Below are 27898 nucleotides of genomic sequence, written 5' to 3'. Positions count from 1 at the left end.
AAAATAAATAAACTTTGTCCATTTTGAAACACCGAAGCCAATATACACTTCCTCAAAAGAGTCAGAATTGATCTAAGATGACTCAAGAAATCTGTCATTCATTTTTTTCCCCGCTGAGATCTTAGTCGCTCACTTTTTATCTAAGATACTTGGTGCTGTATTTCTCATTGGAAAAATGTTCATGAAAATGAGTTCTCGTTGAATGACTACAAAGACTTTATTGAAGAATCCCTACAGTTGACCAATCACGGACAAAGGGTCTTCAACTTCAGCTCCAAAACTTCGGCTGGCCTCAAGAAAAAAGGTGTGCCCTAACTGCCGAAAAAACCCTTCCGTAGTACAAAACAAACAAAAACGTCAGAATGTCGTCATAATATATGCACAAACGCTGATGCCTTAAAAATAATGAAAAACAACCCTCAATGTTTCCTAGAAATATAAATTGTGTAAGAATGATACATTTATGATTTATTTATAAAAAAATATATAAAAAAAAAGTTATTTGTTATTTATTCAACCTGCCTGCCACCCACTCACCCTTCATCCACACATTGTTTCATGACCCTAAACCCACCTGCCCCGTGGATATAATAGCTACTGTAGAGCATGAATGTGTGCTGGAAAACCTTGGTAGAGTATGGGTGAATTAGTTGTGCTCATTGGAATTTCGTTTTTTTTTTGTTTCAGACCAATACCTACTTATTACTTACATTTAGTGTTTTAATGATATTAATAGCAGCGAAAGCTGAATTATTTGACACAATTTACAATGTTTATGCACATTAAGGATTAAATTAACATACAAGAACTGTCCAAGGACACTCATTTCAAATGCATGAATTTAACATAGGTGGAGTTGGAGCTATAGGAACCCCTGGAGCAGCAGTGACTGCAGCAGAGGTGCCAGCAGGTTCCGGGTCAGGACCGGCTACCGGAGGCAGTTCAGCACCACCTGCACCAGGTGAAGCAGCAGAGGACTCTAGTAACTCTACTCCCAGGAGAGAACCACAGGTTAACCAGGTTCCGCTACAGCAGGTAAGGGGACAGGAGGGAAGTTGGGGAGTGTGTGGGTGTTGATCAGTTTGCGTTTTTTGGATTTCATTAACTTTGGGACTGTTTCTTCATAGATATGTATTTTTGGTGGATTGCTTTTCTCATAGACAGATTGGCATTAGACATATGACTGCTTGCATTGCAAGATACGATTTGAAAGCTTCAATTTGATAGCCTCTGTTGCACATTCACTGTCTTGTTAACTAATAAGGTGGTCATGTTGTAATAAGATGAAATTGGACTGTTTTGTTGTCAACCTATTGTCCCCTTGAACCCTCACCCTGGCGTGGCCTGCTCCACTTTGTCTTGTTATGACAGGGGCAGGGAGGAGGCAGGGAGAGGCAGCCAAACGTCAACCAGCAGCAGCTACAGCAGGTATACGGCTAGCTGGCTCCACAGCCAGTGTGAATCTGAAAGTCCATTTATACTTGACCTGAGCTGTGCATGCTTTCTCCTACACTGTGCTGAACTTACACATTATTTTCGATGCGAACTGGCGCGAGGGCACATTTTTATCGAATTTATACTGCTCTCTCGTGCTTGTAATTGGGGTCACGGTTGGGATTTAACGTTTATTTTACTTAACTAGGCAAGTCTTGAGAACAAATTCTTATTTACAATGACATCTGAACCTGGATGACGCTGTGCGCCGCCCTATGGGACTCCCAATCATGGCCGGATGTAGTACAGCCTGGAATCGAACCAGGGACTAGTGACTCCTTATGCACCGAGATGCAGTGTCTTAGACCGCTGCCCCACTTGGGAGGAAGAGAGAGTGTGAGGACAGAGGCATGTTTTGGAGGATATATGTGAGAAGAGCCCTGCTTTAAATCAAATGGGTTGAATTTCAAAACATTGAGGCATGAGAACTGCGTAGAGGGTAGGAAATCATGCTATGTAGAGGTTAGGGAGGATGGATAGGTCATTCTGGAAGGATGAACAATTAAACAAAGTATGTGAGGATTTCTGATCACACTGCCACTGTCTGCTCCTTTTCTCTCTCTCTCTTTGTCCCAATCTATTTTATGTGCTCTCTTTTTCATTCTCCCCGGTCACTCTGATCTCTCTGTGGCTCTGTCCTCCCTCCCTTCCACCCTCCATCTATCAATCAAATGTATTTTATAACATTTTTACACCAGCAGTTGCCACAAAGTGCTCTACAGAAACCCTACCTAAATCCCCAAGAACAAGCAATGCAGAGGCAGAAGCACAGTGGCTAGGAGAAACGTCCTAGAAGGAACTCTGCTCTAACCCTGCCCTGTGACTCCGGCCTCTCCCCTCTTTTTCTCTCTCTCCTCTAACCTTATGTAACCCTTGTTCTCTCCTCTATCTAGCTGATGGACATGGGTTTCTCCAGAGAGCATGCCATGGAGGCCCTGGTGAACACCAGCACCATGGAGCAGGCCACAGAGTACCTGCTCACACACCCTCCTCCTCTACTCAGCGGAGCCGTCAGGGTGCGACCGCGCACACACACACACACACACACAGAGAGAGATTACAGATTACAGTCCCCCCTTCCCATAGTGTATATTAAGTGTACTTGTATGTCCCTCTGTCTGTAGGACATGACCATGTCAGAAGAAGACCAGATGATGAGAGCCATCGCCATGTCTCTGGGACAAGAGGTCAGCATGGAGCAGCGCTCTGATTCGCCCGAGGTTTGCCGCCACACACGCACACTTAGACATGCCCCGCACACCGGCATACGGAGAGAACACATTGGTGAATTAATTCAAACGTGAATAGACGAAGGCTCATAAATGAATAACCAGGGCCCAGCCCAGAAACAAGCTGTAGAGTCTACACCCTAGGTATGTGTACATCTGGAAGTATTGGATAGATGTAAGGAATACTGTTGTAGCCACAGATCTAGAGTTCTATTTCTGTGTTTGCACCATCGTCTTTTCAGTTGATGGGCTCATTAGAATAATAGCCACATTGCTTTTGTCTATACAGTGCTCTCAGATTTGTTCTGTGCCAAGGGGTTGTTTCTGGACCGCCACTTCACCACCACATCCGCTCATGTTCCCCAACTCCATCTTTCCCTCTCTCAGGAGGCAGCGCGTCGTCGTGAGGAGGATGACAGGAGAGCCAGGGAGCGTACGGAGGAGGAGGAGGCTCGCTGCCTGGAGAGGTTCCTGGAGGCCGAGCCACTGGACATTACGGAGCTCCACGCCTTCACTGACTCCATGCTCCCCGGCTGCTTCCACCTGCTGGACGAACTGCCAGACACAGTCTACCGCCTCTGTGACTTGCTCATGACCGCCATCAAGAGGAGCGGCCCCGAGTACAGGGACCTCATCCTACGACAGGTTGTCAACCAGGTGAGTAACATGGTGTGTGTGTAGTTAGGTGTGATATGCCGAGTTAAAAAAAAATATATATAAATGATTTCACATACACCGGATAGGTGCAGTCAAATGTGTTTAGAGACTTCTTTGTTATTATGCATTTATAGTATCAGTATACCAGCCTCTCTATGTCATGTTTCTGATGTGTAGGTGTGGGAGGCAGCAGACGTGCTGATCAAGGCAGCAGTACCCCTGACCACCAGCGACACCAAAACGGTGTCCGAGTGGACCAGACAGATGGCCACCCTACCCCAAGCCTCCAACCTGGCAACACGCATCCTGCTGCTCACACTGCTCTTTGAGGTACGGAAAAACAGACAGACACACAGAAAAACATCCTACTGCTCAAAATATTTGTTTGAGGTCATGGCAGAGAAAGAGAAGCACAGCAATTAATTTCACTCACACTCACTCACTGGCCCTGTATGCTGATCCACGCTGTCCTGTTTTCCTTAAGGAGTTGAAGCTGTCGTGTGCCAGGGTGGTGGAGAACAGTGGGATCCTCAATGTGCTCATCAAGCTGCTGGAGGTGGTGCAGCCCTGTCTGCAGGCTGCCAAGGAGCAGAAGGACATCCAGACACCCAAGTCAGTACCACCCCCTCCTCTGGATCTGTCACAGAAAACTGACGAGAGGACCGCTCGAGATTAGCTAGCTGGCACACCTGCAGGATTGCCCTTCAGTAACAGTGTCATAGTGTCCTGCTAGAAATAACAGCATAAATGATATCTTTCCTTTTTCCAATGCCTTACTAGAGAGAATTACTTCAGGTGAAGTAAATGTATAAGCCCGGCTCCTCCCAGACAAATTGCGATGTTCAATACGGCTGAACGTTGTCTGTGACTCTCTATAGGTGGATCACTCCAGTGTTGCTGATCATTGACTTCTACGAGAAAATGGCTGTCTCATCCAAACGCAGAGCGCAGATGAACAAGGTAAGAATAATGTCCTCCGGGTGTCGCATAAAGATGAATCGACTCTATAGAATATGCATATGATTACCATCGTGTTGCCATAGCTGGTCTTTTCCTGACCCTTCTCTCACTGAAAATACAAATTTTCTTGTTTCCCATGGACAATAAAATAATTTTCCCTCTCCTTCCTTTCTTCCCTCTCTCTTCCTCCCCTCCCCTCTCTCCAGTACCTGCAGCCCAATGGTAATAACTGGCGTTGGTTTGATGACCGGTCCGGCCGCTGGTGCAGCTACTCTGCCTCTAACAACAGCACTATAGACTCAGCCTGGAGGGCTGGAGAAAGCAGCGTCCGGTTCACTGCGGGACGCAGGCGATACACCGTACAGTTCAACACCATGGTCCAGGTAGGAACTCTTCCTCATAGCCTCTCTTATACATGCCACTCCAACTCAAACAAAAGAACTGAGTCGACAAACAGTGAAACATATTTATTTTATTCATCAGACTTTGTGAATACTTAAAAAAAAATCCTGGTCTTTAAAAGCATGCTCAAAGGAGAGTATTCATTGAAAGTGCTTTTCAGTTCAGTAATGGGTTTAATTTGGGTCTGGTAAACCATTTCCTTTCTCAGATTTCTTCTAATGTTTCTATTCCAGGTGAATGAGGAGACGGGTAACCGTCGTCCGGTGATGCTCACGGTCCAGAGAGTGCCTCGCGTTCCTAAGCCGGCCAAGACGGGCAGCATGACGGACTCTGAGAGAGAGGAGGGAGACAGGGGCAAGGCAGAGGAGACTCAGACAGACCCAGGTGATGACTGGACCGACTACTACTAGATGGGAGGAGCTATCGTTCCAGTATAGCCTCAAACTGGTTTATGAGAGGGAGGAGGGAGACTGGGGCAAGGCAGAGGAGACAAACAGACACTCATGTAATGGCCTACTAGATGGGAGACACTGTTTTAGTGATATGCACAACCCGTGTTTTATAAGCAGATACGGTAGATTAACTTGTTAAGGACGTGGTACCGAAGTGGGGACCACAATCAGCAGAAATGCTCAAGAGCGCCACCATGGAGGTTGATAAACCTCAAACTTTCATTAAAATTGACATACAATATACTGAATTAAAGCTACACTCGTTGTGAATCTATCCACCAAGTCAGATTTGTAAAATGCTTTTCGGCGACAGCATGAGAAGCTATTGTCTGATACCATGCACCCTCAAAATACTGCAACTTCACTTAAAACGACAGATTTTGCGTTCGCCGTCGCAAACGAAAACGCTGAAATAAAATATAAAACATTCATTACCTTTGACGAGCTTCTTTCTTGGCACTCCTAGATGTCCCATAAACATCATTTAGGGTCTTTTTTCGATTAAATCGGTCCATATATAGCCTAGATATCGAACTACGACTCCGTCGCGAGTAAAGAAAAAAAATTAGCATTTCATAACGTAACGTAATTTTTTTAAATTCAAAAAGTCGACGATAAACTTTCACAAAACACTTCGAAATACTTTTGTAATGCAACTTTAGGTATTAGTACACGTTAATAAGCGATAAAAATCCTCAGGAGGCGAAGTGAAATTAATAGCTTGCCTAGGGAGAAAATGCTCTCTTCAAAATGTCGAACCAAAATCTGGGCGGGGACACAAAACTCGGCTCTATGTAATTCTGTTCTCTTTTAACAATTGCCTGTCGGCGCGGAAGAATATATTTTTCCATTTTCAGTGAACCGATTTTCATGCACTATTCGACGGAAACGCACGTTCTGTAAATGGCACAGGCGTGATTTAAACAGTTTTGGAAACGTCTGAGTGTTTCCTATCCACACACACTAATCATATGAATGTACTATATTCCTGGCATGAATAGCAGGGCGCTGAAATGTTGCGCGATTTTTAACAAAAAGCTGCGAAAATCTGCATGAATTCTGAACTTCCATAAGAGCACATTTTCAGCTAAAGGTGAAGTGTGCAGGTGTTCTTTACCTTTTGTTAGCCATTGCTGGAGCCACAAACTGCACTCTCACTGTTTATTGGCCAGTCTGAGATATTACTTTTTTTTACAACTCTGCCTAGAAGGCCAGCATCCCGGAGTCGCCTCTTCACTGTTGACGTTGAGACTGGTGTTTCGCGGGTACTATTTAATGAAGCTGCCAGTTGAGGACTTGTGAGGCGTCTGTATCAAACTAGACACTGATGTACTTGTCCTCTTGCTCAGTTTGTGCACCTGGGCCTCACACTTTCTATTCTGGTTAGCCAGTTTGTGCTGTTCTTTGAAGGGAGTAGTACATATTGTTGTAATTGATCTTCAGTTTCTTAGCAATTTCACGCATGGAATAGCCTTAATTTCTCAGGACAAGAATAGACTGATGAGTTTCAGAAGAAAGTACTTTGTTTTTTGCCATTTTGAGCCTGTAATCGAACCCACAAATGCTGATGCTCCAGATACTCAACTAGTCTAAAGAAGGCCAGTTTTATTGCTTTAATCAGAACAACAGTTTTCAACTGTGCTAACATAATTGCAAAAGGGTTTTCTAATGATCAATTATCCTTTTAAAATGATCAACTTGGATTAGCTAACACAACGTGCCATTGGAACACAGGAGTGATGGTTGCTGATAATGGGCCTATGTAGATATCCATAAATCAGCTGTTTCCTACAATACAATAGTCATTTACCACAATAACACTGTCTACACTATGTTTCTGATCAATTTGATATTTTTTAATGGACAAAAAAATTGCCTTTCTAAAACAAGAATTTCTAAAGTGGCCCCAAACTTCTGATACGGTAGCGTGTGTGTATGTATGTCATTAGACCGTTTCTATAGTTGTGTACCATAGTAACATCCCCCTCTCTAATTCTTTCAGACTCTGCTCCAGTAGCCGTGGAGATGAGTGCTCCAAAAGAGGACAATGCTACCCCCAACTAAAAGAGTCCTCCTCCGGTCCCTCTGCTCCCCCCGCCCCCCCTCCCGCAGCCCCCCTGGACCCCACATCGGAACGCACCGGGACAGGAGGAGCCATCGTGGTACAGGGCCTGACAGAGGATATGACCACAGTGCTCATCAGAGCCTGTGTCTCCATGATCAGTGTCCCTGTGGACCCAGACACCCTCCACGCCACACTAAGGTTCCTGTTTTACTTCTATATGGTTCTTGTTTTCTTCTTGAATCTTTTTTTTGTTATTAAAAGTGTCCTGATTGTTATGAAAAGCTCTAGACCATTTAGCTGACAGTGGCTATCTTGTAGGAAGGTTTACTTGCAATGACTCTTCTGTTTGTTTTTGCCTGCCTAACATCAGTTGGATATACTGACTGAGTCGCTCTGTCTGGAAAAGGGCGTCTGCTACATGACTAAAATGTACTTCTGGAATATTTTGTTAGTGTGACGAAAAGCCCTCTACAACTAAAGTGTGTTCTTCTCTTTCAGGCTATGCCTGCGCCTGACGAGGACCCACCATTACGCCATGATGTTTGCTGAGCTGAAGAGTACCAGGATGATCCTGGGGCTGACGCAGGGGTCGGGGTTCAACGGCTTCACGCCCCTCGTCACCCTGCTGTTCAGACACATCATAGAGGACCCCGCCACGCTACGACACACCATGGAGAAGGTACTGGATATTAAACCCTCCCTCGCTAATACCTACCCAGCATGCATCTCAACAGTCCTCTCCTAGAAATGGACAGGCGAAAGCTCCAACACATTGCTATTTTTACTATTTCCTGTATTTTCTGATCAGTGGAGCTAAAGGAAAATGGATAGGAACCCATTTTAGACTGTTGAGACACTCCCAGTCCGTGTTAAAATGTAGTGCAATATAGCCATTAGGGTTTTGCACTGAGTGACAGTGCCCTCTGTCTACCCTCTCTAGGTGGTACGGTCAGCAGTGACCAGCGGGGCGGGCAGCACCACGTCAGGTGTGGTATCAGGCTCCCTAGGCTCCAGAGAGATCAACTACATTCTGCGTGTTCTGGGCCCTGCCGCCTGCCGGAACCCGGACTGCTTCGCTGACACAGCCAACAGCTGCGTCCGCATCGCCCTGCCCGCACCTCGCGGAGCTGGTACGGGTACGTTAAAATACTCTCATGGGAAAAATCCATATTTTATACAAGTGGATAGTTAAATGGCCACAGGCCTATCTAGCTGGAAGAACCATGCAAAGCAGCGTGGTGTGGTGACCAAATCTTTATTAAACCACTTTTGTATACATCTCGGACAGACCTGTGGCCATTCAACTACCCTCTTGCACCTATAGCTCTCGGCTAGTTCCCTATTTTACAGTGTAACGTAACAATGTGACTGTGATTAAACGTTAAACGTGTACATGGTTGCTCGAAGTGTTTCTCTCCCTTCCTCTGCTCAGCCTCAGATGATGAGTTTGAGAATCTGCGTATCAAGGGGCCCAATGCGGTGCAGCTAGTGAAGACCACCCCCCTCAAAATGTCTCCGCTGCCCCCCATCCCTGACACCATCAAAGAGGTCATCTATGACATGCTAAATGCCCTGGCCGCCTACCACGCCCCTGAAGAGGGTAAGACCCTCACACAAACACTCTATCCCGATTAGTCTTTCCCGGAAGTCCTCTCATCCTGTCTTCTCTTGAGTCATGGAGCCACATGATCTTAACGTCAATGTTGCCTTGTAGCTACACCTGTGTGAAGTTTAGCTTACTGCTAGCTTACTGCTAGCTTACTGTGTGAAGTCTAGCTTACTGTGTGAAGTCTAGCTTACTGTGTGAAGTCTAGCTTACTGTGTGAAGTCTAGCTTACTGTGTGAAGTCTAGCTTACTGTGTGAAGTCTAGCTTACTGTGTGAAGTCTAGCTTACTGTGTGAAGTCTAGCTTACTGTGTGAAGTCTAGCTTACTGTGTGAAGTCTAGCTTACTGTGTGAAGTCTAGCTTACTGTGTGAAGTCTCCCCTGTAGCGGAGCGTCCAGAGGAGCGTGTGGTGGCGGTGCCCGGGGGGCAGGACCTGTGTCAGATCCTCCAGGATGTGGGCGACGACGTTTACCAGCAGTACAGACTCACCAGACAGGGCAGTGACTTCGACTCGCAGTCCGCTTTCCATATCAACGTAAGTGTCATGTCTGGCTGGCTGTTTGTAAGAGTCATTCTGGTCATGGTCCTGTTTCAGTAGGGTACACGGTAGCGAAAACGTTTTGCATCGGGAAAACAAAAGATATGGGTAGGTTTTTCGGCCGTTTTATTAAAACTTAAATTATTCCTATTGGTTGCTAAAATATCTGTATTTGTTTTATTTAACCTTTTATTTAACTAGGCAAGTCAGTTTAGAACACATTCTTATTTACGCTGGGCCAACTGTGCGCTGCCCTATGGGCTCCCAATCACGGCCGGTTGTGATACAGCCTGGAATCGAACCAGGGTCTGTCGTGACTCCTCTAGCACTGAGATGCAGTGCCTTAGACTGCTGCGCCACCCGGGAGCTGCCTTTTATTTAGTAGGCAACTCAAACTTTGACTAACTGGACTAATCACAACTTGGAGTCCATATCACTGAGTCAAAATGCAAGCCGAGATCTCCTGCTCAGATGTATTTATTTTTTAACATAATTTCAAAAACATAGGCCTATGCAACATTAACTAAATAAAAAAAGTTCTGTAGCAAAGAGGTTTGTACGTTATCACAGCATAGCATTGGCTATGCTTGAGTTTCCCTGCCAACGTTGTTCTTCTCAGACCGTTTGGATATTATATTTAAAAATATATATATGATCACACTGTTAATAGTTAGGCACAGCTAAGTGAGAACTTTTTTTTTTTTTTTTTGGACTGATGGCCTGCATCTGATGGTCAGCCTGAGGGGAAGGAGAGAGCAGTGGTGAGGCTGCATCTCCCCAGACTCACCATCCCCCTCTCTCCACTGAGAAAAGGGGACACAGTCTTCCAGTTAATAACGAAACTTAAGTCGCGCAGCATTATTTCAGCCTCATGCACCAATTCATGTTGCTACTCCTATGACCAGAGTACGTGAAATATTCCTCGATATTTAAAAAGACACAAGCCGCTAAATAATAACAACGCAAGTTTATTGACAGTCTTTGCTGTACTCGTTGATTGCGGCTGCAGTGCTGGTTGTAGTGTGACTGGAAGGAGCGACGGTGCATTTTATGGCTTATAAAACTGTTGAACAAAGTGTTGACAGTGCTGAATAACAACATAAACACAAACTTAGGCTACACATCAAAACAGCAGCTCTTTGCTGTATTCTTTGAGTCTAGTCATGGTTTTAGAAGTTTTGACATCTCAATACAAACTCTGCTGCGTGTTCAAGGCTTGGTTTTACTCTATGGTTCTGGGAAACTGCAGACACGGTGATCTGAGCTTTCTGATTGGCTAGCGGTAGGCCTATAGGTGCACTTGATTTGCTCTCTGGGCCTGCTGGGTAGGCGGAGTTCTGCCTTCAGACACATGAAATGGTTAAAAATGCAACCGCTTTGCCTTCCCAGCGCTAGGGCTGCTGAATCAAGTGCATCTCCCGCCCCCCAAAAAAGGAACCCATTTTCGCGTGCGCTATGGACTCAGGGAAAATTAACTTGGCAACGTATTGTTATGTGGCGGAAGATAACAACGTAAGCTCTGCACTCTGACAAATTAGGAGTGTTTCATTCAGCACCACACAAATGGGCCTACTAATGGACAATTCCCTGCTCCACTCTCTTCGCAACACAATTCCAAGTTGCTGGTTTTGAAGAAATATATTCTTTTTTAAACGTTTCTGACCCGCAATATAATTGTTTTGAACCGCGAGAAATGTTTTCATTCCCACCCACAAGCTGATTTTTTGGGGGGTGGGTGGGTCACGAGTGGGTGTCCGGTCCGATGCAGGACTCTGTGCTCTTGTTGGACAAGTTCAGGTGAAACTTCTCCATTTCAAAATGTTTGTCTTCTTGAACCGGACCCAGGAGTGCGAGTGTCTTGAATCAAAACATTGATATGTATGTTTTGAAAGCTGCTGTATTGGTCTAGATATATTGTAGGTCATATTTTCTCCCCCTCCTGTCTCTCAGCCCCAGGTGTTTTCTGCAGATGGAGCGGTAGCTGATTCCTCTCAGTCTGGAACACCCCAGGGAGAAGGTGAGACCCTCCCTCCCTCCTCCTCACCTCCAGCTTCCACTGGTACTTTTACAATACACTTCTTTCCTTAGTTTGGTCAATTTGTATGATGCTAATATACAATATAGTGTATTTAAACAAAAAAATGGAGATTTGTCACAATTGCCCCATCAATGTTGTAACATTCCTAGACACCTCTCTCCCCCCGCTCGATCCTAACTCTCTTCTCTCTCTTTTCCATTCCCTCCATCTCCCACCCTCTCTCCCCTCAGCCTCTACTCCAGAGGAGATGCGTGAGGAGAAGAAGGAGGTGGAGGGGGAGAAGGGAGCCAGCTCAGAGGAGGGTAAGGGGGCCAAGGCTAAGGCCTCCAAGCCCCTGATGCCCACCTCTACCATCTTGCGTCTCCTGGCAGAGCTGGTCAGGTCCTACGTGGGCATCGCCACCCTCATAGCATCCTACTGCTATACGGCCGGACAGTCTGAGCTCATCAAGGAGGTAGGGGTGTTCTACATGGACTGGGCAAAACGTCCAGCTTTCACAATCTATGTAGAGTTTTACTACTGTAATACATTTGGCACAAATTGCCTCAAGGGCTCGAAGGTTTTGAGGAGTTTAAACACGATGTTGACAAACTCCTGTTTTTCTCTTCCCCTCCCTGTATTGCCATAGCCACTACTCCAACCTCAGAGAAAATGTGGAATATATCCTGTGTTGTTTCTATTTGACCTGACTCTAGTCCTCTCTCTGTGTGCTGTATATGTATTTAATTTCTGTAGAGGTATGTACAATACATTGCGCCAGTCCTCTCCTCACCCAGGGGTCCATCTCTTCCTCTGCTACATGACTGTACTGCTCTATATTTGTAATATGTTGAGTATAAGACTTGTTGTCCTGACTCCCTTCTTGCTCTCTCTGTCTCTCTCCCCCTGCAGGACTGCAGTGTATTAGCCTTCGTGCTGGACCACCTGTTGCCCCACACCCAGAGCTCTGAGGACAAGGACACCCCAGCCCTGGCACGCCTCTTCCTGGCCAGCCTGGCAGCCGCTGGCACAGGCACCGATGCACAGGTGGCCCTGGTCAATGAGGTGAAGGCCGCACTCAGCCGGGCGCTGGCCATGGCAGAGGGCACGGAGAAACACGCCAGGTGAGGGAGTGGGCTGGGCAGGGCAGAGAGATCATAATTGTCTCAAAACAATTAAGCCAATGTTTTTTTCCATGGGGCTCATAAACTCGTCAAAAAAAAGGTCCTCTCCCTGTCAACTAACTTTATTTTCAGCATGTATAAATATTTGTATGAACATAAGATTCAACAACTGAGACATAAACTGAACAAGTTCCACAGACATGTGGCTAACAGAAATGGAATAAGGTGTCCCTGAACAAAGCGGGGGAGGGGTTAAAATCACAAATAACAGTTAGTGTCTGGTGTGGCCACCAGCTGTATTAAATCTCCTCCTCATGGACTGCACCAGATTTGCCAGTTCTTGCTGTGAGATGTTACCCCACTCTTCCACCAAGGCACGTGCAATTTCCTGGACATTTCTGGGGGAATGGCCCTAGCCCTCACCCTCCGATCCAACAGGTCCCAGACGTGCTCAATGGGATTGAGATCCGGGCTCTTCGCTGGCCATGGCAGAACACTGACATTCCTGTCTTGCAGGAAATCACGCACAGAACAAGCAGTATGGCTAGTGGCATTGTCATGCTGGAGGGTCATATCAGGATGAGCCTGCAGGAAGGGTACCAAATGAGGGAGGAGAATGTCTTCCCTGTAACGCATAGTGTTGAGATTGCCTGCAATGACAACAAGCTCAGTCCGATGGTGCTGTGACACACCGCCCCAGGCCATGACGGGCCCTCCACCTCATACTCGATCCCGCTCCAGGCCTCGGTGTAACGCTCATTCCTTCGACTATAAACGTGAATCCGACCATCACCCCTGGTCAGACAAAACAGCGACTCGTCAGTGAAAAGCACTTTTTGCCAGTCTTGTCTGGTCCAGCGACAGTGGGTTTGTGCCCATAGGCGACGTTGTTGCCGGTGATATCTGGCGAGGACCTGCCTTACAACAGGCCTACAAGCCCTCAGTTCAGCCTCTCTCAGCCTATTGCAGACAGTCTGGGCACTGATGTAGGGGTTGTGCGTTCCTGGTGTAACTCGGTCAGTTGTTGCTGCCATTCTGTACCTGTCCCGCAGGTGTGATGTTCGGATGTACCGATCCTGTGCATGTGTTACACGTGGTCTGCCACTGTCCGCCCTGTAGTGCTGTCTTAGGCGTCTCACAGTACTGACATTGCAATTTATTGCCCTGGCCACATCTGCAGTCCTCATCCCTCCACGGAGATGAGCAGGGACCCTGGGCATCTTTCCTTTGGTGTTTTTCATAGTCAGTAGAAAGGCCTCTAGTGTCCTAAGTTTTCATAACTGTGACCTTAATTGCCTACCGTCTGTAACCTGTTAGTGTCTTAACGACCATTTCACAGGTGCATGTTCATTCATTGTTTATGGTTCATTGAACAAGCATAGGAAACGGTGTTTAAACCCTTTTATAATGAAGGTCTGTGAAGTTATTTGGATTTTTACGAATTATCCTTAAAAGACAGGGTCCTGAAAAGGGGACGTTTCTTTTTTTGCTGGGTTTATTATTTACCATCCGTTATTTGTCATTTTGATGTGTGTCAAAAGTTGAAATTGATCATGTATTTGACTAATGGACAGATTCATAGTGCATTCGTTATGCATTTTATCTGTCCCTGTGTGCTTAGGCTTCACTGAAAACTCCCCATTTTTCTCTCTCTCCCCCCAGGCTCCAGGCGGTGATGTGCATCATCAGCACCATCATGGAGTCGTGTCCGTCCACCTCTAGCTTCTACAGCACGTCAGCAGCCAAGACGCAGCACAACGGCATGAACAACATCATACGCCTCTTCCTCAAGAAAGGACTGGTCAACGACCTGGCTAGAGTACCGCACAGCCTCGATCTGTCCAGGTACACACACACACACACACACACACACACACACACACACACACACACACACACACACACACACACACCACTGATCCTCTCAAACCCCTTACTCACCCTCTTAGAGGATTCACATTGCTTACTACTTTATAGTAAGGCATCAGGGAGATCTTCCCCTGTGGGTGTTTCTTCCAAACAGCATGCAAAACAGCACGTTGACTGGTAGCTTGTCTTGCACGGTGCCAAAGCTGGCTTAAGAGCCCCTCCCCCCAATTGGTTATTGTGACGTCGCATTGCTTAGATTTGCATAGATTTCATATTTTCTCAACTATCTTGTGGTCAAATCGCTGAATGTCTCCTTATCTCTTCCTTCCATTGAGAATGTTTTTCTCGGTTTCCCGGGTGGCGCAGTGTTCTAAGGCTAGCTGTGCCACCAGAGATTCTGGGTTTGAGCCCAGGCTCAGTCGCAGCCGGCCGCATCCGGGAGGCCCATGGGGCGGCGCACAATTGGCCCAGCGTCGTCCGGGTTAGGGAGGATTTGGCCGGTAGGGATATCCTTGTTTCATCGCGCACTAGCGACTGCTGTGGCGGGACGGGTGCAGTGCACGCTGACCAGGTCGCCAGGTGTACGGTGTTTCCACCGACACATTGGTGCGGCTGGCTTCCGGGTTGGATGTGCATTGTGTCAAGAATCAGTGCGGCTTGGTTGGGTTGTGTTTCAGAGGACGCATAGCTTTCGACCTCTCCCGAGTCTGTGTGGGAGTTGCAGCGATGAGACAAGACTGTAACTACTACCAATTGGATACCACAAAATTGGGGAGAAAACAGGGGTAAAATAAATAAAAAGGAAATGTTTTTCTCACCATTGACTTGTTATCTCAGTCCCAACATGGCAAACACAGTGAATGCAGCGCTGAAGCCCTTAGAGACTCTGTCCCGCATCGTCAACCAGCCCAGCAGCCTGTTTGGAGGGAAGGGGGGATCCAGCAAGAACAAGGCTGAGCACGACACTGTGGGAGCCGCCAGGGACTCCAATAGCAACACACAAGGTACCACAGGTGATGCGCACACACACACACACACACGTTTGCACTCAAACACATACACACAGTAGACATACACACATGTAGTAGTAACAAATATGTACACACTACACACAGACACCCACATGTTCCCCAGAACCACAGGGATATAGGAAACTCACATTTAGACTGTTCTTGGCTTACTGTTCATCTCACTGAATCCATTTTCTTTGCAGGTGACTCTGGTGAGGCTGAGGGGACTCTGGTGGAGGGCAGTCACAGGGTCCAGGGGACAGACAGTGACCTGATGGATGGAGAGACGGAGGGAGACACGGCAGTCATCGCTGGTCAGCCGGAGGTGCTCAGCACAACGGCCATGCAGGTGGAGAACGAGCTGGTGGATCTGATAGACGAGCTGTTGGAGAGAGACGCTGGTGCCGTCAATAGCTCCATTATCGGTAAGCAGAGGGCGTCTGGAATCCAGGCGTCTGTTGAAAAGGGTGAAACGTTACAAACTGTTCAATTTAGAAAAGCATTTTCTAGAACAGAATTGGGGTCTCATTTCACCTCTATTAAATCTCTATCTGCAACGTTCTAAAAGGAAATGTCTTTCCAGATTTCTATTAAATGTGACCGATTTATTCATTTTTTTAAAAATTAATTATTGTAGACCACTGACCGGCCAGCTCATTAATCTGGCAATCATTTGAGAGAAGTTTGAGTTGGGTTTTGTTAGTGTTTTTTTCTCGGATTTACGCTTTGGTCACATGAGTATAGGAGTCAATAACATTTTTTGGGTACGAGTTAACAGAATATAAACTTTGAAAACAAATGTTACTTTAATGTTTCACCTGTCTGAATACACCACTGGACTCATCAGAGTGAAATGGGATGGTGTAGAAGTGAAGAAGAAAGGGGCGGGCACATGCAGTACATCATCTTGTTTCTGATTGGTTGTTTGCTCTGTAACTCAGTGGGACGTGGCAGTGGTGAGGATGAATCACAAGAGGACGTGTTGATGGATGAGGCACCCTCCAATATCAGTCAGGCTTCTACTCTACAGGCCAACCGAGAAGGTAAGTGCTGGTTCTGATATTTTATTTTTACATTGTCCTCCAACATGGTTCTGACAATTATTGTGTATGCGTAACCTAGCCAGCACAGTACAGCTTGGCGTGGCTCTGTCGTAAAAAATACATGAAATATCTATTTAATTTGTTTTATTTAGTTAAATAGGGTTATTAGGGTGAAAAGAGTTCAAGTGTGTTGGGTGGTTTGGTCTCGCTCACTGTCCCCCCTCCGTCTTCTCCTACCGTAGACTCTATGAACATCCTGGAGCCTGAGGATGAGGAGCACACGCAGGAGGAGGACTCCAGTGGCAGCAACGATGAAGAAGACAGCCAGGACGAAGAGGAGGAGGAAGAAGAGGAAGAGGAGGAGGATCAGGTGAAGAGTTTGAAGACTCTGGAAGGAGTTTTTTTTGTGTTCAGTTACCTTGTCTGAGTCGTGAGGATTTGCATTGGCTCCGGCTTAGCGGGCTATTATACAGGACACCTGGGTTCGAACCGGCTTGGTCACATTCGAATGGTATCCATTTACTAACTTTAAAATTAGTTTTCTAATGGAAAAAATAAAGTGTAAAGAAAGAAAAAATTGTCTAAATATGCCATGTTCTGTTTCTCAGGACGATGAAGAAGGAGATGAGGATGATGACGATGAAGGTTCGGAGATGGAGCTGGATGAAGATTTCCCAGACATCAACGCGGCGCCACACATTCGCTTCGAGAGGTTTGACCGCGACGATGACCTCATCATAGAGTTTGACAACATGTTCTCCACCACCGGTGAGTCATATTGGTGTTTTTATTCCTCTTTGTTTTTCATAGTCTTTGTTTTGAATGTATGGATAGATTTAGAAGGCAGCTTCTATGTTATTGAACTGGGCCCATATATATATATAACGCGTCTCAAGGGTAGGAGTGCTGATTTAGGATCAGCTCCCCCTGTCCATATATTCATAATCTAAAAGACCGAACTGATCCCGGATTGGCACCCCTACTCTAAGACGCTTTATGAATACGGGCCCTGATTTCTCAAAGTAGGTTGTCTCTTTTTTTTGATTATCCTAATGAACAACTAACACTAAAGACATAGATTTACGAATAGCTACGTAGCCTATATTATAATAGCCATATAGCAGTATGTAGAATGACGGGGTTGTGTCACTACGTTTCCCCCTAATGTCTGCAACTGTTCTCTCTGTTTATCGTGTTCCCATCAGCTGACATCCCTCCCTCCCCAGGCAACATTCCCAGCTCTCACCCCCTGATGGTGCGTCACGCCGACCACGGCTCCCTAACGCTGGGCGGAGCTGGCACCAACAACCGCCTGGCGCAGGGCATGGGTCGTAGTCAGAGAACACTACGCCAGCTCACCGCCAACACGGGCCACACGATACACGTCCACTACCCCGGGAACAGACAGCCCAACCCTCCACTCATCCTGCAGAGGTGAGATGGAGATGCTACAATGAATGAATGAATGGGACTTTTCCTAGGTCATGGGTCAGATTCTGTCAAACATTTTAAGCAGCTTTTGATTTTGTACGTACAAAGGAACCAATGGAATATTCCCCCAAATGCTAAATCAATCGCACCTCAAAAACAAAGTATTGATTATAGTTGCTGTACTCGTGTATACATTTCTACGGTCATAGGTTCTGAAAGTGTTTGTTCATGTCGGTGCATTAGAAGAAAATATGATTGTTAAGTGTGTGAGTGTTTATGTATCAGTGTTGTAAGACGATCAACTGCTGTATATTAAATGTGTATGTGCCTTCTCTCTCCTCCCCTCCAGACTGCTAGGTCCCAGTGCTGCAGCAGACATCCTGCAGCTGTCCAGCTCTCTGCCCCTGCAGTCCCGCGGCCGCGCACGTCTCCTGGTGGGCAACGAGGACGTGCACATCATCGCCCGCTCCGACGACGAGCTGCTCGACGACTTCTTCCACGAGCAGAGCAGCACCGGAGGACAAGCAGGTATGACACTCGCTGTCCACCAGTCCAGTCTACTATATGGGCCTCTTTACCAGACCCAAGTTAACTCTAGTTCTGGACTAAGAAATACTGTCATTGGAGTAGGAGTCCAGAACAAGGCTGAATCTATTGGAAACTGTCCCTAGGTGCTTAGTCTGTGGTGGGAGCCCAAGCTTTGATTGAATTATGTTGAATTCATCTCAAATATGTATCTTTCCAGGCACTCTGTCCAGTATCCCCACTGCCTTAACCCGATGGACTGATGAGTGTAAAGTACTGGACGCTGAGAGCATGCACGACTGTGTAGCAGGTACGACAGTCTTCTACAAGTCTGCTGTTGGACTACTGAGAAAATGATTTTCCGTGATTCTCACATTGTTGCTGATTCATACAGTTACTCATGAAGACTTATAGATGCACGCACACACACACTGTAAACCCCAGCCCATCTCTCTAACCCCATCTCTCTCATTCCCAGTGGTGAAGGTTCCTATCCTGCAACACTTGGAGACCCTGAGAGACGAGGAGCTGGAGGAGAGGAGGGAGAAGAAAAGACGCCAGCTGGCGGAGGAGGAGGAGGCTAAGCAGAACGACAGAAGGACAGGGGGAGAGGAGGCCAGGGAGCAGAGTCTACAGGGCTCGGGACTGGGGACGGTCAATGGTGCGGCTGGAGAGACCACTGCTGGTACTGGCACCTTGTTTTTAAATGCGAACACTATACTAAGTATAATTTCTTTGTAAGAGTGCAAGTGCTTTTACCGGATTGAGGTGAACTTTTAACCCTTTTGCAAAAGTGAATCCTTTCTTTCCAGATAACTTCCTGTTCACTTTTTCTGTCTTTTTTCTGTGCATGTTTGAATGGAATCTGGCCCACTAAGTGTCCTCTGTCTGGACCCTCTTGAAGCCAACAGACAGACGGACACAGCGTAGCGTGCTGTGGGTTGAGGTAGTAGTTTGTATAGTTTTAGGATCACACCAGATCTGGGAGATAACTATACAGTCTACTGTCTTTCCCACGGCAACGCCAAGACGACCATATTACCATGGAAACCACGGGACTGACATCTTGGCTTGGACACTTACTCTGCAACTAATCCTTGGGGGGATTTTTTTTTTACTGAGAATGTAGTTACATTTACATTTGAGTAATTTAGCAGACGCTCTTATCCAGAGCTACTTACAGTAACGAGAGGATACATTTTCATACTGGTCCCCCGTAGGATTCGAACCCACAACACTGGCGTTGCAAGTGCCTTACTCTACCAAGTGAGCTACACCATGATGTTGCTATGCAACCTAATGTGCTTCTGTGCGTGTGTTATACGGATGTGGAACCCATACCCTTCTGTGGCTGTGCTGTGGTGAGGTAGTAAGTTGTGTTGTTGTTGGGGATCAGGATAGTGCGCCCCGTACGGGAGATAACTATACAACTTACTGCCTTCCTCAGTGCTGCTCAACTCTCAGCAATCTCACCCAGGAAAAAATAAGCTTTGGATTGATAGCATTGTACCCCTCAAACTCGGTGCTCCCCAAACCTCTCCTTGGTTCCCCCAGCCAGTTTCCCTTATTTAATCTATTCCAATACTAGCACACCTGTAGGACCTGTTTCTGTACTTTATATGTAACTACTGTAGTGGTGAACCTATAGCTCACTATTGAGTTAGTTTGACTCATCCCTCCTGTGTGTTGTTCCATCAGAGGGAGGTCAAGTGAACCTAGGACTCCTGTACTCTGTCTAACTTCTCTCTGTTCTGTCTCCCCTGACTCAGAAGGTGAGGCCCAGGGCAGTGGTGTGTCGTGTCTGGACCCCCCTCGGGTCTCGGATGGTTTCCTCACTGCTCCCCCCTCAGGAGAGGTCACCCCCACAACCCCCGCCCCCCACGAACAGGCCCTGGTTTCCCTGGAGACTGCCATCAGCCAGCAGGTCCACCAGCCAATCGCAGACCTGCTCCTGGCCGAGTCGCATGCCAATTCACTGGCCGCCCTGGCAGGGGCCGGTCTTCCTGCCCTTGCGGCGGCATCCGATAGGCCGACCTGCGAAGTGGAGGCGTCACAGATGGAAATGTCCCCGGTGCCCACTATTGGTGAGAGAGGGGGAGCGATGGATGGAGGCAGGGAAGGTAGACTAACTTTGAAACTGTAAGAAGTGTGTTCGTTTTAGCTTTCCCAGCGCAGCGGTTGGTGGAGTTTGCACATTTGAGACCATTCCGTTGGTCTCATCCATCCAGGGCACCAGGGTAGCTAAACGAATGCACCCTCTTTCACAGAGTGACTGATGAGCAGTAAGGGCACACATGTAGCTGCAGTGATGCTGTTGACTAAGCGGTCTCCTTTTAAATATAGCCATAATGGCTAGCGTTGTTACAGTGACCGTATTACCGCCACACCGGCGGTCACGAGTTATGACGGCGGTCAAATTCCAAGTGACCAGTTAGTCACAGTAATTAGGCTTCTCCGAGCTCTGATGCTGCTGATGGTCATTATTAGCCTACCAAACTTGATAACTGCCTGGTACTCAGCACTCTATTGTCCCTCTAATCACTCTGACATGAATGCAAATGAAATGGAAAATCTAATCAAACTTCATGAGAGCCCACAAGCTCATGTTGTGCAACATTTCTATAGGCTATGCAATTATGTGAAAAAACAGAGTGATGGCCTCTTTTAAAAAGAGGATCCCATCAGCTTTCTATAGGCTAGCCATACTATATTTATTTCCCAACTTTCCTAATATTAAGCACATTGCTTCTCTTTACAACAGGAGTATAGCCTACCTGGCTGGCATGAAAATAAACCACGGGAAAAGAGTCTTCCATCCCTTTAAGTGCATATGTATTTTTTTCCCTCTGCCAGTTTCAAGACGGATGCATAATGGTCCATTCAAATTTCACATTTATATTATTTATAATATGTAAAGACAATGTTAATCAAGAATAGTCTGATGGGTGACAATATTAGCGTATAACCTTTTGGAATGTTTATTTCTCACAGAACAGAATAGGTAAACTTTTGTACGATGGGGGATAGTAGATTGACATAGGCTAGTGCTTTTGCTGTTTGTTAGACGTATTCATCTTGTTGGCTGACGAAAAGTAAATGTGGACAGTTCTTTCAATATCTTCAATATGCACCACGGAATTGGATAAGGACACACGCAGTTGCGTCCACGATGTCTGTCTTCACTTGTAGCCTGTGAGAAAGACCGGATCATGTGACGGACATTGGCCAATGATAATTGAGCCATGTGAGTGAGCAGTGCTTCAGGGCACGCAGCCGGGAGAGGGGAATTATAATTATTATCTTCATTCAGCCCAATGGCCACTGGCAGCAAAAGGCATGGATTTTTTTAGAGTGCATTACGGCCACACAAAGGGGATGCCGCCGGGAAATTTGAGGCATTATCTCAAGTGCTTGTCAAATTGTGAATGAGACTGGTGAAGTGTGTGCAGCCTAAGCAAAAAACTAAGCAGAGCTCATGCCTTTCATTTAATTTCTGGCGCAGTGGTCAAGGGCGCTGTACTGCAGCGCCAGCTGTGCCACCAGAGACTCTGGGTTCGCGCCCGGGCTCTGTCGTAACCGGCCGCGACCGGGAGGTCCGTGGGGAGATGCACAATTGGCCTAGCGTCGTCCGGGTTAGGGAGGGTTTGGCCGGTAGGGAAATCCTTGTCTCATCGCGCACCAGCGACTCCTGTGGCGTGCCGGGCACAGTTTGCGCTAACCAAGGTTGCCAGGTGCACTGTTTCCTCCGACACATTGGTGCGGCTGGCTTCCGGTTGGATGGCACTGTGTTAAGGAGCAGTGCGGCTTGGTTGGGTTATGTATCGGAGGACGCATGACTTTCAACCTTCGTCTCTCCCGAGCCCATACGGGAGTTGTAGCGATGAGACAAGATAGTAGCTACTACCAATTGGATACCACGAAATTGGGGAGAAAAGGGGGTAAAAATAATAATCATCATTAGTCGGATCATGAAGCCTGAGAATGGATTAAAAATCAAAACACCTAGCCCAATGTTTGTATCACAACCAAAGTTGCATAATTAACTCTAAATTAAGCATATAGGAGAAGCTGTTTCTTTGTTAATTTTAACAGCTCAACGCAGAATAGCTGCATGTGCCCACTTCTTCATCGTTTGGAGAAAATATACTTTCTATTTTATTCAGTTGTGTTCTTCATACTATAAAATGCCACAGAATTCGAAGCAAATCTTGTCTGCTAAATGAACTAGTGTAGCCCACAGCCATTTGGCACAGCCAGATCAGGGCCTAACATAAGGACAACTTAGTGTATGCTATTCTGTTCTTCTGAAATAGACTACATTTTCTTCATATCATGCTTCTTTAGACTCGTCTAAAATAGATAATTGATTTATTGTGACGGTGTAGGCTATATTACCTGGATTTATTAGACTTTATCAAATGTAGATGTTCCAAAGGTTTGCATTTGTGACTTGTAGGCTATGCATGGAAGCCAGGAGATGGTAAATGGGTTTGTTAATTGACGGTCAATTACTGTGAGAAGGGCAGTTATTTGCTTGACAATCACTGGCTGACAAAATGTCATGACTGCCAAAGCCCTAATCATGGCTAACGACACATTGCTTCAAAGTGTCGTGCTAGTGTAGATTTTGCAACGGAGCATATGTGTTCATGCAACCACTTTGTTGCCGTCAGACTATGCATAGTTGTTTAGTGTATTAACTGACCATTTTTCTTCTCTCTCCTCCCCTCTTCTCCCACATTTTCCTCCCCACTTCTTTCACTCATTCTTCTCCTCTCCCCGATCTTCTCCGCCCAGCCTCCCTGAGTCCAGACATCGTGGAGACCGCTGAGCCTACAGCGGTGGGCTTGTCACTACTGGAAGGGTCTCCCATGGATACCAGTAGCCCCATTTCTGCCACGCAGGAAGAGCCCGTCCCCAACCCCACCCAGGCTGTCCATCTGCCACAGGAGCTGTCAGGGAGTGGAGACGGTGGACAGACGGCCAGGCAGACAGACGGGGAGTCAGGGTGAGGGTCTTGGCGGGCAATACTAACGATACGTTCCAAATTCGAACCCTAGCTCCTACCCCATAAGCACTTCTCTAGATGTAAAATATTTGGATAGGTGTATATCAAACATGAACAAAATTATACCTATCCTATCAGAGGGCGAGATGGAGCTACTACTGTAACATATGACTTATACCAATGTGATCTGTTTAGATCTAATGTGATCTAGACAGGAACTCTGAGGGGAAGATGAGCTCTCTGTCTCCCTCGCTCATGCTTTGCCCCTCTGTAGCTCCACCTCTGCCTCCTCCCCTGGAGAGACCATGCCCCGGAGTGACAGCGCAGACAGCCAATCCCAGGCCATCCAGGAAGAGCCCTTCCCATCCACCAGCAATGAGGATGAGGACCCACTGGCAGGTAAGGAGAGTCTCATTGGCTGGTTTCTCTGGCCCCTCTACCTCAGTGGTGGGCACTCCTCCTGGAGAGAACACATTTTTTCCAACCCGATGCTAACACATGGTTCTTTTTATCACCTGTTGCTCATCAGGACCTTAATTGGACCTCGATTGTTAGAGCAAAAGCATGCATACACCGTAGATCTCCAGAGGGGAGAGTTGGCCACCCTTGTGTTACGTCATGCACAGTAGAGCCCTACACTCACCCCCCTCCAGGCATCAGTCTACCAGAGGGTGTAGACCCATCCTTTCTGGCAGCTCTTCCAGAGGATATCCGTCGTGAGGTGCTCCAGAACCAGCTGGGTATCCGACCCCCAGCACGCCCCCCTGCCGCCGCCACCCTCCCCTCCACCACTGCCCCCGTACTGGGAGGAGGACCCGGCGTCACAGAAGTCAGCCCTGAGTTCCTGGCTGCCCTGCCACCCGCCATACAGGAGGAGGTGAGGAACGAAAATACATCACCCTTATAATCATCCTTTTATGTATTATGACTTGTCTTGTAAATGATCTATGTGGGGCTTAAAACTTAGCTTAAATACACTCCATGGTCAAAAGTATGTGGACACCTTTCAAATTTGTGGATTCGTCTATTTCAGCCACATCCATTGCTGACAGGTGTATAAAATTGAGCACACAGCCATGGAATCTCCATAGACAAACTTTGGCAGTAGAATGGACCGTACTGAAGAGCTCAGTGACGTTCAACGTGGCACCGTCATATCCAACAAGTCAGTTAGTCAAATGTCTTCCCTGCTAGAGCTGCCCCGGTCAACTGTAAGTGCTGTTATTGTGAAGTGGAAATGTCTAGGAGCAAGCCTAAGATCATCATGCGAATGCCGAGCTGGAGTGGTGTAAAGCTAACCGCTATTGAACATTCTCTGGAGTGATAAATCACGCTTCACCATCTGGCAGTCCGACGGACTAATCTGGGTTTGGGTATGCCAGGAGACCCACTACCTGCCCCAATGCATAGTGCCAACTGTAAAGTTTGGTGGATGCTGTTTTTCATGGTTCGGGCTAGGCCCCTTACTTCCAGTGAAGGGAAATCTTAATGCTATAGCATATGACATTCTAGACGATTATGTGCTTCTAACTTTGGCAACCGTTTGGGGGAAGGCCCTTTCCTGTTTCAGCATGACAATGCCCCCATGCACAAAGCAATGTCCATACAGAAATGGTTTGTCAAGATCGGTGTGGAAGAACTTGCCTGGCCTGCACAGAGCCCTGACCTCAACCACATCGTACACCTTTGGGATTAATTGGAACGCCGACCGCAAGCCAGGCCTCATCTCCCAACATCAGTGCCCGGCCTCAATAATGCTCTTGTGGCTGAATGGAAGCATGTCCCCGCAGCAATGTTCCAACATCTAGTGGAAAGCCTTCCCAGAAGAGTGGAGGCTGTTAAAGCAGCAAAGGCGGGACCAACTCTGTAATAATGCCCATGGTTTTGGAATGAGATGTCCACATACTTTGAGCCATGTAGTGTACATGCTTATGAGTAGTGTAGAGAGGGGAAGATTTAGTGATCTTGGTCTAACACCTAACATTTCCATTATACTCAAGCTGTTGAAGCCTCTATGTGTGGACTTAGGAAGACTTAATGAATGCTTTAAAGCCTTAATACGTGTTTTCAAAATTGGGATCATTAGTTAAAAAACTCTCATCGGTCTCTCCTCTCCCCAGGTCCTGGCCCAACAACGTGCTGAACAGCAGCGTAGAGAGCTGTCCCAGCAGCCCACGCAGGGCGACACTCCCCTGGACCCCGTCACCTTCATCCAGACCCTCCCCTCAGAGCTGCGGCGCTCCGTCCTAGAAGACATGGAGGACAGCGTGCTGGCTGTCATGCCCCCGGACATCGCCGCCGAGGCCGCCGCGCTGCGCCGGGAGCAGGAGGTGAGTGTAAGATTCAAACGTTTTACTTCACACTAGCACCAAGTAACAAAAGTGAACTTGCATAGAATAACTTCAAAAAATACAATTAGAAAAATTATCAAGTTCTGTTCCGGCTACATAATATACTGGGATATTATGGAGTCATTTTATGATTGCATGTTTTGTCAATTTGACATCACCAGGCTCGTCAGAGACAGCTGATGCACGAGAGGCTGTTTGGCCATAGTTCCAGCTCGGCCCTGTCGGCCATTTTGAGGTCGCCTGCGTTTACCAGCCGCCTGGGGGGCAACCGAGGGGTACAGTACACCCGCCTTGCCGTGCAGAGAGGCGGGACCTTCCAAATGGGAGGAGGGGCCAACCAGAGCAGGTGAGAGGGCGAGGACCAGTGTGGGGATAAAGTCTGTGAGAGATGAGTCTGTTTAAAGTGTGTGTGTATGACAAGCTCCCATCTAACCTGTCCTCTGTCCTCTCCCCAGACCGTCCAGTTCCAGTGTGGACTCTCTGCTGCGTCTGCGGGGTCGTCTGCTCCTGGACCACGAGGCATTGTCCTGTCTCCTAGTCCTCCTCTTCGTAGACGAACCCAAACTCAACACCAGCCGTCTGCACCGCGTGCTCCGCAACCTGTGCTACCACTCACAGACGCGTGGCTGGGTCATCCGCAGTCTCCTCTCCATCCTGCAGCGCAGCAGCGAGAGTGAGGTTTGTGTCGAGACCACCCGCCTGGAAGACGCCAGAGGCAAGCGGACTGCCGGCGGTCAGGGAGGTTACGGAGGGAGTAAAGGGTCTACGACCGCAGCAACCGCTTCCGCCTCCCTCTCTTCCTCCTCTCTGGAGCTTCTCAACCGGGTGGAGTCTCGTAGCTCCTCCCAGCTCTCTTGGCTGTCCGTTTCCATGGACGCTGCGCTAGGATGCCGTACAAACATTTTCCAGATCCAGCGGGCGTCGGGACGGAAGCATGCCGACCGGCACTCTGCGGGGGGACATCAGGAGGGCCCGGGGGGACCCTGGGAGGAGGGGTACAGGGGGGTGCGGCGGGGATGACGTGTGCAGGGGGAGGAGGGTCGACCGTACACATCCACCCCCAGGCTGCCCCTGTGGTCTGTCGGCACGTACTGGATACTCTTATCCAACTGGCCAAGGTAGGAGACTGTTTCGTACTCTGGATGGGTGGTGAACACGTCACTGCTCACGTCTGTCAGTCATTCATCTTGGGGGTCCAAAAACTCTGTGCTGATTTATGAATGGTGTGTTTGATGGATAACTGCCAGTTGACCAGAGATTTTGTTTGAAAATGTCAGGGAAATTGTGAATTGTCAATGTAATGTGTGTGTCTCTTGGTTAGTCCAGGCCATTAACCTAATGTGTTGCTCTCCTATCTATTTCCAGGTGTTCCCCAGTCACTTCACCCAGCAGCGCTGTAAGGACCTGCTCTCCTCCTCCACATCTGAACTAGACTCCCGTCTGTGTGCTGCTGCCTCTATCGTCACCGGAACAGCAGGAGGAGGCTCTAGATCCACCCAGACCTCCTCCAACACCCCCTCCTCAGCCCAGAACTCCCTGGGTGGGGGCGCCTGTGGCGTGGCCATCACCCCCCAGTCCCTTGGCATCTCTACCGACTTCTGGGACCTGCTGGTGAAGCTGGACAACATGAATGTGTCGAGGAAAGGCAAGGCCTCCATGAAGACTCTTCCCCTGGGGGCGGGAGGGGAGGCAGACGGGGCTCAGTTCAGCCTGGAGGCTTCTCCTCTGGGCCAGCTGATGAATATGCTGTCCCACCCAGTGATACGACGCTCCTCCCTGCTAACCGAGAAGCTCTTGCGTCTCCTCTCCCTCATCTCCATCGCCCTGCCCGATAATAAGGCTACGGAAGTCCCCGCCGGACACCCAACACCGCAGACCACCACCATCGGTGCAGCCGTCGCCGCTCCAGGCTCTGTCTCCGCCTCTGTTCAGGGGAACACTGTAGGGGTGGTCTCAGGCGTCGGGGTGGTGTCGGGGGCCTCGGTAGTGGCTACAGCGCAGGGCTCGTCCTCAGGGACAGGCCAGACCTCTACAGCTATAGTCTCTATACCCACCACTACTGGAGCCAGCGCCACAGGTAAGAACAACTAACATCTTCACAAGCAATACACTGACAT

At 47.7% G+C, this 27898-nt stretch overlaps 1 protein-coding gene across 1 annotated transcript in view; it reads left to right on the top strand.

Annotated features, from left to right (window-relative positions):
• Positions 1-27898, top strand: part of LOC115102687 (E3 ubiquitin-protein ligase HUWE1-like) — an 87909-nt gene that overhangs the window by 46064 nt on the left and 13947 nt on the right. The window contains exons 34-71 of the mRNA XM_065006058.1: positions 851-1035; positions 1372-1428; positions 2388-2510; positions 2619-2714; positions 3111-3380; positions 3558-3710; positions 3865-3992; positions 4259-4340; positions 4547-4723; positions 4976-5126; positions 6405-6459; positions 7197-7457; positions 7758-7938; positions 8200-8395; positions 8692-8859; positions 9252-9400; positions 11354-11420; positions 11672-11895; positions 12333-12544; positions 14207-14389; positions 15251-15417; positions 15627-15848; positions 16365-16466; positions 16709-16836; positions 17075-17234; positions 17672-17900; positions 18247-18425; positions 18643-18732; positions 18901-19107; positions 20192-20506; positions 23220-23430; positions 23705-23829; positions 24084-24307; positions 25551-25760; positions 25943-26127; positions 26237-26751; positions 26820-26899; positions 27147-27858. Of these exons, the coding sequence (XP_064862130.1) occupies positions 851-1035; positions 1372-1428; positions 2388-2510; positions 2619-2714; positions 3111-3380; positions 3558-3710; positions 3865-3992; positions 4259-4340; positions 4547-4723; positions 4976-5126; positions 6405-6459; positions 7197-7457; positions 7758-7938; positions 8200-8395; positions 8692-8859; positions 9252-9400; positions 11354-11420; positions 11672-11895; positions 12333-12544; positions 14207-14389; positions 15251-15417; positions 15627-15848; positions 16365-16466; positions 16709-16836; positions 17075-17234; positions 17672-17900; positions 18247-18425; positions 18643-18732; positions 18901-19107; positions 20192-20506; positions 23220-23430; positions 23705-23829; positions 24084-24307; positions 25551-25760; positions 25943-26127; positions 26237-26751; positions 26820-26899; positions 27147-27858 (7179 nt within the window). The remainder of the gene's footprint in view (positions 1-850; positions 1036-1371; positions 1429-2387; positions 2511-2618; positions 2715-3110; positions 3381-3557; positions 3711-3864; positions 3993-4258; positions 4341-4546; positions 4724-4975; positions 5127-6404; positions 6460-7196; positions 7458-7757; positions 7939-8199; positions 8396-8691; positions 8860-9251; positions 9401-11353; positions 11421-11671; positions 11896-12332; positions 12545-14206; positions 14390-15250; positions 15418-15626; positions 15849-16364; positions 16467-16708; positions 16837-17074; positions 17235-17671; positions 17901-18246; positions 18426-18642; positions 18733-18900; positions 19108-20191; positions 20507-23219; positions 23431-23704; positions 23830-24083; positions 24308-25550; positions 25761-25942; positions 26128-26236; positions 26752-26819; positions 26900-27146; positions 27859-27898) is intronic.

This window comes from Oncorhynchus nerka, linkage group LG20 (genome assembly GCF_034236695.1).
Source record: "Oncorhynchus nerka isolate Pitt River linkage group LG20, Oner_Uvic_2.0, whole genome shotgun sequence".
Classification (NCBI taxonomy): Eukaryota; Metazoa; Chordata; class Actinopteri; order Salmoniformes; family Salmonidae; genus Oncorhynchus; species Oncorhynchus nerka.
Note: the sequence above shows the minus strand (reverse complement) of the source record. Positions and strands in the feature narration are given on the sequence as shown.